General features: G+C 41.9%; 3 protein-coding genes across 4 annotated transcripts in view; 2 read left to right on the top strand and 1 right to left on the bottom strand.

Moving 5' to 3' along the window:
* The first annotated feature begins 2,102 nt into the window (after positions 1–2,102).
* Positions 2,103–3,120, top strand: cart3 (cocaine- and amphetamine-regulated transcript 3). The gene is made up of 3 exons (XM_020589950.1): positions 2,103–2,380; positions 2,831–2,914; positions 3,022–3,120. The coding sequence occupies exons 1-3, from the start codon at positions 2,192–2,194 to the stop codon at positions 3,118–3,120; spliced, it is 372 nt and encodes a 123-aa protein (XP_020445606.1). The 5' UTR covers positions 2,103–2,191.
* A 3,789-nt stretch (positions 3,121–6,909) lies between these two features.
* On the bottom strand, positions 6,910–9,301 carry cdkn2aip (CDKN2A interacting protein). The gene is made up of 4 exons (XM_020589853.1): positions 9,225–9,301; positions 8,390–8,639; positions 8,185–8,309; positions 6,910–7,379 (listed from the first exon to the last, which is right to left on the bottom strand). Exons 2-4 carry the CDS (start codon positions 8,635–8,637, stop codon positions 6,910–6,912), a joined length of 843 nt encoding a protein of 280 aa, XP_020445509.1. The 5' UTR covers positions 8,638–8,639; positions 9,225–9,301.
* Positions 9,302–9,466: 165 nt separating this feature from the next.
* tubgcp4 (tubulin gamma complex component 4) overlaps positions 9,467–10,780 on the top strand; it is a 10,956-nt gene continuing 9,642 nt past the window's right edge. For both annotated transcript variants that reach the window (XR_002274148.1, XM_020590000.1), the window contains exon 1: positions 9,467–9,567. Coding sequence is in view for 1 of the 2 variants with exons in the window: in XM_020590000.1 (XP_020445656.1) it covers positions 9,490–9,567 (78 nt within the window). In the remaining variant the exon portion in view is untranslated. The remainder of the gene's footprint in view (positions 9,568–10,780) is intronic.

The raw sequence follows: 10,780 nt of genomic DNA, 5'->3' as shown, positions 1-10,780 counted from the left end.
CACTGACAGTGGTTAGCACACAGTTTTCCTGTGTTCGAATGCACTATCCTGGGCCATTCTGTGTGGAGTCTGCATGTTCCCTTTGTGCCTGTGTGAGTTTCTTCTCACAGCCCAAAGTCATGCATGTTAGGTCAAACCAGAGAAACATAAAACCTATTTCAAACTTACTCTAATAGTTTTTCTCTCAATAGTTTGTTATTCTGAGGCTTCCGTGTTTTATAAAAACATATATATATTCCAAATTAGATCTGTTTGAGCTGTGCTTAGTCAGCCAACGCTAAATGATTCCAGATTACTTGTAATGTCCTCAGTGTTACACCAAACCCACCAGACAAACAAATCAGAGCAGAACTGTGAGCCTTTGGCAGATGACTGACCAAAAACAAATGAACTCATTGTTGTGAATGAAATGTAAAATTGGCCTCTCACTGGTGAAGATGGAGAGATGTGAGTCATGCAGTCTCGAGCACTGTCAAAGCTTCCTGCGCCTCCATCTCTGTCGCTGATGGACCTGAAACTGACAAGCAATCAGTGCAGTGAACCAGCATTCTACTGTGTAACTCAAGCACAGGATTAAGACAACAGTGCAAGCTACAACTGCACCCATTTATCTGTCTACACTGGGTGTAAACATCCATCCTTTGACATGGTGGTAACATAAGAGGTGAAATGATACACAGGATCGTGGCTGGATGTGCTCAGTTCAAGGGTCAAGGGGAAATTTGTCTTTGAACAAGAGAATTGCCACATAACACAGCACATCATCATACAAAACACTGCGTAACAACAACAACAAATGATACACACAAATAAATCAATAACTAACCAACAAATTACTCACAACCATTCACTGTGTTTTAACTCCAAAAATGCATCTCAAACATATACAGCTTACAGGCATATCTCTCTACCTGCTCCCCAACACCCTGTAGTAACTAGGTGTCTCTTCTGTCTGGGGAACCTGCACCTCCTTCCAGAGCTCAGTAGCTCGTACTCAGAGTCAACATGACGTGGATCAGGTGGGATCCAGTTGTTTTGCTGAACAAGCTATTCAAAAGTATTGGAGATGAAGGGGTGTGAGCTCTCCCACGACTGATTTTCTAGTTACACACTGGATTTAGTGCAGCTGATTACATTTTTATTTCACAGTAAAATCTAGGCTTTTACTCAGTACTGTACGTTTTTCCAACAGCTTAGTGAGATAATTTATGTCTGACATGAATTTATTCTTCTAATTCCAGGTTAATTGTAATGGTTTTGAGTTTATTGAAGATGATTAGATAATTTATCATGTAGCATTATTATGTGCTGCAAATTCAGAGTGAAAGAATGTTGCACAGTAAGCTCCTTTTTTCCCCAAAACTGTGACCCTGCCTGATTGGTAGTGGGGAGATGACCTGCTTTAGAAAGGTCTTAAACAAATCAGCCTTTCTTTTTCAGAAATAACTTGGTATCAGCTGCTATAAATCCTCTCCCAACCCCGAGTCTTGCACATGTGATTACAGGTAAATTCTAAATGTCAAAACAACTTTCAAAGTCAACAGCCTGATTCCAAGAATAAAGAATCTTCACTGCTCTGATTTTACAGAAGAAAGAATAACCACGGCGTTTTGTGCCAGCGCTGTTTGGTTTTCTTGATCATTTACAGCAGGAAGGACTGGCTGAGTCACCACGTCTAAATGCAGAAGAGGCTGCAAACGCCATTCTGAGGTAATAAAGGGAAAGTAATACATTGTAAACTACTGCTGATCTACATGGAATACCAAATATAGCCATGCTGGGGGGACGGAAGCGCGTTACTGCTGTGATTTCTAGTTAAACGGATTCCTCAAGACTGGAACTGCAGGTACGGGCTCTGAAAAATTGATCTAGTAATGATTAGAGGTGCAGACACCAAAATCTAACCAGCTCATTGTCTTAATGATTATCAAACTCTACAGAAATGACCTTCATCAGTTTAACATCTGCAAAGTAACGAGTAATCCATTACTTTGTAACGACTCCTTGCTGTTGTTGACTTTTTCGGGTATATTTTGCCCAGCAACTTTTGCGGGATGACTCACCCGAGGCAGCTGTTACGCATGACAAAAAGAAAAAATCAAAGGATAAGGTGGAGCGAGCAGATGGCAGGAGTCAGATAAAAAGGTGTTTGGAGCGGGGGAGCGACAGTTTGTCAAGGGGAAAGGGCCACATGCTGCCGCGCACCGGGACCATGCAGAGCTCCAGGATGCTCAGCGGGGCGCTCCTCTGCGCGCTGCTGCTGCTCTCCAGCGCCGCTGGAGCCGAAGTGTTGGACACCGAGTCCGAGGAAGAGCTGAGCCCCAGAACCCTGCGGGATTTCTACCCAAAAGGTCCGAACCTGACCAGCGAGAAGCAGCTGGTAAGTCTCACGTCTGCGCGTGCGTTCTGCATGCAGTGGATTTAAATTCGGTCCATTATTATTAATACTATTATTATGTCAAAGCAAACTCCTCTTTTGTATCATTTGCAGGTTAGTTTTTCTGAATTGCATCGATAAAAAGGTGTGGCCACTGACCTCCAGTCTCCGACTGAATTAAAACAATGTACAACTTTGTTTCGTTAATGTGTGTAATCTTCACCATGGCCTGTCACTGTTGACATAACTGTATTCTGCAGATCCGTTCACCTGTACCATCACTGTACCTTATCTCAAATTATGACTTTTCTTTTTTTAAATGTATATAGGCTATAATCACTTGACCTATTGGTTGATCACATGACACGTTAACTAATCATTTCTATGCCCATTGTTGATAAAACAAAGGCACGTTTATTAAACACTTTCGGTATTTTTACCTGTGTCCTGCAGCTTGGAGCCCTGCAAGAAGTTCTTGAAAAGCTACAGGCTAAACGACAGCCTTTGTGGGAAAAGAAATTTGGCCAAGTCCCCACGGTATCGTACTTAAAACATATTCTATAGATCGATATTGTACCGATGCATGGCGCAGAAGGTCGAAATCAATCACGCCTCTGTTTTTGTTGTGTGTGTCTCTCTGTCAGTGTGATGTCGGGGAGCAGTGCGCCATAAGGAAAGGCGCACGGATCGGCAAGATGTGCGACTGTCCCCGTGGAGCTTTCTGCAACTTTTTCCTGATGTGAATGTAGCTTCGAGATGGGAGGAAAAACTGTCACTCGATTACTTTGTAATTAGTGTCATATTTCTATGATGCAGCCGAGGGGCAGGTGGGGGCACTGCCCGACCCGTACGAACAAATATATATTTAAAAGTACATCACATCACCAAAAAACTTTAAATCGTAAACAGCCATAAAACATTCAGAACCACTTTGCATCTGAAAACAACGGGATCATTGTTGTGACGTAGAAATAACCACCAATGCACAATAAACGCACCTGAGGACCACACACTCACACAAACACTGTAAAGTCTTAGCAGCAATATGATGGGAGCATTATAGTGATTCTTCGTCTGGGCAAACCCAGAATCAGTTTTTTTTTAACTTTAACTATTTTGTTTCAATTGAATGTTTTGTGTACTGACTCATGAAAATAAACTGTGGATCATCTTGTTTTGTAAAGCAGTGGCATGGACGCATGTTCTCTTATAGTCTCGTAACTCTGCAGGCTGCGCACATCTGGCCAGTGCGCTTGAAAGCGCTGATATACAGGGGCGGATCTAGAAAGGTTTGGACGGGGTGGCCAGGCTGGGACACTACTCAGAGGGGTGGAACGTTTCAAATGCATGTAAAAAGTAAAGTCAGTTCTATGAAATAACAAATCATACATTATCAAGAATGAAATGGTTTATTCTGTGTAAAAATGAGACAGTTCTTCCTTTAGCTGATTTTCCCGGTGCTCCTTATTCACTCCTGCTGGGGATAAATCATGCCAAGTACTCCACAACAGCACAATTGAAAAACTGCATGCAAATGTCATGCTGCATTAATTATATAAAACAAAACTAATTTGACCAATATCAATTAGAAAGCAACAGAAAAATGTTAGTTGTGTATAAGGCAACAGTTTGTCTTTTTTTAATTATCTTTTATTCATTAATAGTGATAAACATCATGGTCTGGCGAGGGTGGCCAAAAAGATTCTGAGGGTGGCATGGCCACCCCATGGCTCCGCCCATGCTGATTTAATGTGCATGCTAGATTTTTTTTTTTTTAAATGATAATTTAAAGAAGCATATTCAAAATTTCAAAGTGACATTGGGGGTTGGGGGGAGGGTAGCTGTGCAACAGGGAATGAACATATATGAAGCTTAAGTTAATGCTTATGAATTTTACTGGATTAAAATCAGGGCAGCATTGGAAGCATTAGTTAGCACAGCTGCCTCACAGCAAGAAGGTTTTAGGTTCGAGCCCTGGCCGATCTGTTTTCAAAAGTATGGAAACTGCTTTTAGCTCTTAAAAACACAACCAGTAGTCACCACTCTTGACATTTTAGAAAAGCATTTATCATATGACAAACAGAATAAATCAGCACTTCCGGCAGGCTGAGTCACTGAAGTACATATTAACGGTGTGATTTTGCAACAGCATTACTGTATGTGTTTTGTCTCATTTTCTCTCTTGTGTTGTTTTAGTTTTCTCATGAATCTGTCAGGGAGGCACAGTGGAACCGTGGTTCGAGCCCCGGCCGACCCAGGGTTTTTCTTGTGGAGTCTGCATGTTCTCCCTGTGCCCGTGTGGGTTCTCTCTGGGTGCTCCAGCTTCCTCCCACAGCCCAAAGACATGCAGCTTAGGTTGATTAGCGACTCTAAATTGCCCGTAGGAGTGTGTGTGGTTGTTTGTCTCTAAGTGTCGGCCCTGTGATAGACTGGCGACCTGTCCAGGGTGGACCCCGCCTCTCGCCCAGCGTCAGCTGGCATTGACTCCAGGCCCCCCAGTGTCCCTGTTCAGGTAAAGCAGTATAAATAATAGATGGATTGACATCAGTGCGTGTGTTCAGGTTGTCTAAGTGAAAAGCCACGATGCAGCCGCGTGAAGACTGTGCTGCTGAGGCTGAAGCCGTCCTGTTGATACAAACGACAGCTCAGGAAGCCGAACATGAATGCCACTCAAATCACTGTGGGCTCATTATTGTTGGATCCGGCTTCTATTTATCAAGTGAGGAACTGACTCATCCTGTTCACTTGTGTGTGAGTTTGCCTGTTACCACTAATGAGAGGTAGCATGTGACACAACATGGAACACAAGATGCAGCCTACAGTTTGTAGTATTTTTGGTTGGGGATGAGGCTGATGGGTGCAGTCATCTGCAGGTAGAAATCAAACCAAGTTTACTTAGTTTAATTATGTTTATTTAAAAATATATATAGAAACAGGGCCACTGGTGTAAAACTACAGCAACATGGAACAGTGTGAATACTCACTTTAATGCAACCCTGTTCGCCTTTAACGGACACTGGAAATAAAGATAAATCTCACATCACAGCAGCACTTAACACATCAGAAGTGTACAAACTGGATTTAACTGTGTTCAAATCAATATTCTTATTTATGATGCCCTGATGTTTTCAACAGTGTGGGCTTCAATGTCTGTTTATTCAGTGAACTTTAATGATATAAAAGTAGGAGCCTTTCATGCTTCTGTGTGCAGTAAGATGGGTACCGTAGTTAAGGATTAAGAAGAAAAAAAACTGAAAATGCTGCACATATACAGTAAAATAAAACTCAAACCGTCAATACTCCAATTGCAGAAACTGTGTAAAGTAATTTGTTAACTGGACAGCAGATCACAGCTGGTTTATAGAGAACTGGACTGACTGGAGCTTTTATTAAACAACCTGGGTTACCACCACTCCAACCATGTTTGGAGCAGTTTGCTTCAACCTGGGAACTTGCACAACTGAAGTAAAGTTTTCTGGTCAAGTTGAAAAAGGACAAACTATGGCGGCTCAGAAGTCTCGTCTTCAGTGAGGCCCAGTCCGGTTTTAACACAATTATTAAAGTGCAGGTCATTAGAGAAGGGGAAACAACCCTGGAATGCAACGGTTAATTAGCACAGTTAGAACAAATTATTGATATCTAGCATCCAACACTAACTTATAGTTAACAAAAGTGAGATATCAAAATCAAGTTTAGACTGATACTGCATGTTCAGCTACAATGTTTGTGTTCTCAGCTGGTATAAACACTAAGGTCAAGCCTGTCATGATTAGAAACATTCCACATTTGAGCGCTGTCTGCATCCTGTCACATGGAACAAGCTTTTAAGTTTGCAACTTTTGTGGGTATCTAAACAAACCAAAATGCAACAAACCCAAGTTCCCCGCTCTGGTATGAACAAATTAAAGGAGCTGGAGGTGTGACTACACCGACCTGCACTAGTGAACTCACCAGAACTAAACCTGTCACGACAGAGGAAAAGAAAAGATGGGAACTTATATACTGTCTCGAACACAAGGTAAAAGCCAAATCAATGTCTCATGCTGTAGGGACTGGGAGAATTAATCACATCAATATAATGCAATCTGTCCTCCAATGATATTAGGATGACACTTTGCACTTGTTATTTGAAGTCAAACTGTTTTGCCAGTTTATGGCTGTTTGACTGTGAAATGATGGCACATGCTCCAACACCTCTGTTGTCTATAAAACTGCAAAACTCTGTGGTTGAAAATGATGTCTTCACAGTCCAAGATTCATTCTTGTCCGTTGCAGATTTAAGACTATGTTTTCCTGTTTTGGTGAGGTCTCCGAGATATTTGTATCACCTGTATTATAATGAAATGTTGTAGAAACTCGGTTACTTTTTGATTCTCCAGTCTAGTTGTGATGTTCAGCTGCATCAGTCTGGTCCCAACACCGTCATGAAATCCTTCAGTTGTTTCATTCTCTAAATGCTACTTGTCCGTTCTCCAGCTGGAATCTTGGCAGGGTAAACCTGCCTTCTCTACATAGAACCGTCTTCCAGCTGCTCATCCTGAAAAGGGTAGCTGAGCGCCTTTACGCCCTTGAAAGACTTTGAGGGCCTCTTTGGAGGCCATGGCTCTGGCGGCAGCCTCATCCCGCCCATATCCTGTGCCTATGAAGACAGTCTGACAGCGAATTTCACACACGTGGCCTTCCTTTTGTGTGCGACCTGCGGGGAGTCCTGTGATGTCCTTCAGTGGCACAAACACGCAGGTCAGGGTCTGTTTACATGACTCCACACAGCTACGGAGTATTTCAAAATGGTCCAAATTAGGACCAAAGCCTCCTGCTGACACCAACTTCCAGGCCACTGCCTTGTAGAGGCGATTGAAGAAGGGCTGATGTTCTGCTGGGGCCTGTGGAGGAGGTCCTGCTTTCTGACTCACAGGCCATGCGGCTGTCCTCCCAGTGGGTCGACTGTCGGCCTCATTAGGCCCAAATCTGGCTCTTTTCATGCAGCTGTCAGCATCGCTCTCTGCAAATGATGACACAACAAGCAGGACAATGTTGATTAGCACAGAGCAGCAGCATTCAATGAGAACACAGACTCCAGCCACAGGTGTGGATGTGTGAATTAAAAACAAAACCCTGTTGGAGCTGAAGCTAGCACTACAATCTGCCGGAGGTCTATAACAAGCTACTGAATGTCTGTGGGTCTCTCCTGCCATCTAACATATTCACAGCTTGTACAGTCAAGGTAAGAATTTCACTAGAGTCCTAACATTTCCTGAATGGCAAAAAAATATGTGCAGGGCAAAAAATAAAGTGATTTGCTAGAACACAAAAATTTGAATGTTACCACACAGATGACATAACAAGCAAATACCAGCACTGTTGTGCTCGAGAGATATTATTTGCATGTTTAATATTATAAAAACATCAGAGGTGGGATATACAACAAAATCACATATCACAATATAGTAAATCAAACAGAAAATATCAACACAAAGCTCTGTTGTAATCTTTAACTTGACTTTAATTTGTGGTGTTACTTCTAATATTTTGTCTATCAGCATTTATATAGAGAACAAAATATTAGAAACATATTTTAACATAAGGTCATTTGATACAACACAACAGAGTTGGAAACCGTGTCTTTCTTTTCTACTTTTCTGTAACACTATGTATAAAAAAGTTAATGCAGATATTAGCCGTCAATGAAAAACAGTGAGGTGTTACTGTGTTTCAATACAGCGTCCACCTGAACTGTTTCTTGCTGAGATTTGTAACAGATCCTACACTGGAGCATACTGCTTTACTGAAAATGTGCGTTGCATTACCAGTTGTGGCGCTCTGCTTTCCTTTGGCCCTGACTTCATCTTTTGTTGTTTTGTGACCTGGAGGATCTTGGACGACTATGCCCTCACCCATCTCCTTGATCATGTCCATTACAGATTGTGGATAGCTGAAGGATGCAGAGAACAAAAGCAAGTCTTGAGTCTTGCTCTCTGAAGTTCATCATTCTGCTCTGTCAGTGTGTCCTACCTGCAACCGAGGAAAACGTGATTGGCCCAGACCATGGACAGAGAGATCAACCTGTCTGTACTGCTACTGGAGACTCCTGGCTCCACTGTGGGGAAAGCCGCCATGTTTCTCAGGATGAACTCCCTCCGAGCTAACCACTGTTTGTTGGTCTCAGAGTAGCCCCTGAGAGTGTCGATCCACTGGGCCAGTTGCGGGTTCTGGCCCAGGTACTCTGAAACTGTGTCCTCTCCGCTCCTCTCCCCCGCCATCCCTGCAATAATAAACAATATGAATAAAAAACATAGCAAACTCACATTTGCTTATTTATTTATGTGACACTTCAGATAGTACAGCTAGCTTGAATCAGGCTAATTAAACCTATCAAATCTTCAGAAGTCTTGATAAAGCTGTGTATCTAGTAGTTAGCAATTCAGACCACAAACAGATGCGTTTAGTTGATAACTTAGCTGGCTGAAGCCTGGTTAAGCTGACTAGTAAATGTTTTCCCGAGTGCTACTCATAAACCGCATTTAGCAACTAATGGCAAGTTAAGTCAAACGGCAAACCGAGTGACAATAGCTCTGCCAGAACCCACACTAATAATGGCAACATGCCGTCAAGCTTAAAAAAAATAATGATAGCAATAATGTGAGTAACGTGCTATGCATAGTTAAAGAGTCGACGTACCAAGCTCTCGCCGTATTGCGAGATGTTGCTAGTTACATGACCGAATGATGACACAAGACTGAGGACGCAACCTTTTGCGGATCGGAACTACATTTCCCAGAAGGGCGGTGCTAGCTAGCTAGCTAAAGGCTGTCAGCTAATTTTTTTTTTCTTTTGCTGGTTTACATACCTCGCAATGCTCATTTCAGCACGGAAGCAACCATGAGCTTTGCTTTCATAACTTATCACTGCAACACCTAATAATAACAGCCATATTTACTTTTATGGCACTTTGAAATGAATGTAGAATGAGACCAGATCAGCATGTCCCGTGATGCTTTGCGTTGGAATGAGCGTAATCAATCTGCGACAGGTCGGGCGGCAGTTTGTTTTGGTGATTGAATGAGAATCTCACAGCTGCCTTCTCAGTCTTAATCAGTTTAGGGTGAATTAATATGATTCACGAGCTGTTGCTGGCGTTAAGTGGATACCCCGGGACGATTTTTACATGGAACAAACAAACAGGTTTGCAGGTAAAACAGGAAAACTGCACAGTGTTAAATTTGTGCTAGCATAAGAGGTTCAGGAGTGACAGTTTCAAATTCAATAGTTAAAACATGTAATGTTACTATATTATACAGCAAATTATAATGTTATAGCTTAAACATCTCCAAGCCCCTTTGCTTTTTAATGTTGTTAAGATGTTTTCTTTCTTTGTAAAATGTTCTCAATAATCTATATAAATCCTTTTGCATATGAAACGTGCTATACAAATAAACTTGTCTTACCTTTTGGCTTGTGTATCAGAGGCATTCTTTTGATTTTAGTACTGAGACCCAGGAACTGAAACAGAAACTTAGAGATACTCTGCATTTTAATATTGAGTTGCAGGACGTCAAAAAAGCGTTCTGTGCGGTAAAAGTAAATAAAAGTTGCGGCCCAGATAATGTATGTGGGCGCTTAGTGAAGTCTTGTGCACATGAACCGAGTCCTGTGTTTCAGTATATTTTTAATAAGTCTCTGCAGACACAATATGTACCTAGGCTCTGGAAGGATGCTGTTGTTGTCTCTGTTCCTAAATCCAGCTGTCCTGCAACTCTGAATGATTTTAGACCAGTCGTTCTGACTTCAGTTTTAATGAAGATTTTTGAGAGGCTGGTCAGATCGGAGGTCCTGAGGCAAAGTGAACATGCACTGGATCCTTTGTAGTTTGCATATAGGCCTCACAGAGGAGTGGAGGATGCCACAATTACTCTGCTCAATATGCTTTTTAGACATCTGGATCAAAGTGGGACACACGCCAGGCTTTTATTTGTGGATTTTTCTTCTGCTTTTAATACAATACAGCCTCACATTTTAATTGAAAGGCTTCTACAACAATTTGATTTGAGTAATAATCTGGTAGGTTGGATTTTGGATTTTTTAATCAACAGGACACAGAGAGTAAGGGTCAATGGCATATTATCTGACCAGAGGGGTTCTTCCACTGGTTCTCCTCAAGGGTGTGTGTTGTCACCTGTACTTTTTATTCTCTACACAAATATGTGTCAGAGTAGATGTGACAATAGAACTATAATAAAGTATGCCAATGACTCAGTTATTGTTAGTCTCCTCAGTGATGGTGAAAGTAGCCATGGTTCAGTCATTGAGGATTTTGTCCACTGGTGTGAGGAATCCTATCTGCAACTAAATACAACAAAAACTAAAGATATGCTCATAGATTTTAGGAGGAAACCTCATAGGCAC

The sequence above is a fragment of the Monopterus albus genome, unplaced genomic scaffold (assembly GCF_001952655.1).
Source record: "Monopterus albus unplaced genomic scaffold, M_albus_1.0 scaffold10.1, whole genome shotgun sequence".
Classification (NCBI taxonomy): Eukaryota; Metazoa; Chordata; class Actinopteri; order Synbranchiformes; family Synbranchidae; genus Monopterus; species Monopterus albus.
This window is presented reverse-complemented; position numbering and strand designations above follow the sequence as displayed.

What these genes read in the sequence shown, in the direction of transcription:
- cdkn2aip (XM_020589853.1), bottom strand. Translation starts at nt 8,637, where the DNA reads ATGGCGGGGGAGAGGAGCGGAGAGGACACAGTTTCAGAGTACCTGGGC. An exon ending in CACGTTTTCCTCGGTTGCAG is followed by an intron (nt 8,310 to 8,389) that starts GTAGGACACACT and finishes TGCATCCTTCAG; the next exon opens with CTATCCACAATCTGTAATGG. An exon ending in AAAGCAGAGCGCCACAACTG is followed by an intron (nt 7,380 to 8,184) that starts GTAATGCAACGC and finishes CATCATTTGCAG; the next exon opens with AGAGCGATGCTGACAGCTGC.
- cart3 (XM_020589950.1), top strand. Translation starts at nt 2,192, where the DNA reads ATGCTGCCGCGCACCGGGACCATGCAGAGCTCCAGGATGCTCAGCGGG. An exon ending in TGACCAGCGAGAAGCAGCTG is followed by an intron (nt 2,381 to 2,830) that starts GTAAGTCTCACG and finishes TGTGTCCTGCAG; the next exon opens with CTTGGAGCCCTGCAAGAAGT. An exon ending in AATTTGGCCAAGTCCCCACG is followed by an intron (nt 2,915 to 3,021) that starts GTATCGTACTTA and finishes TCTCTCTGTCAG; the next exon opens with TGTGATGTCGGGGAGCAGTG.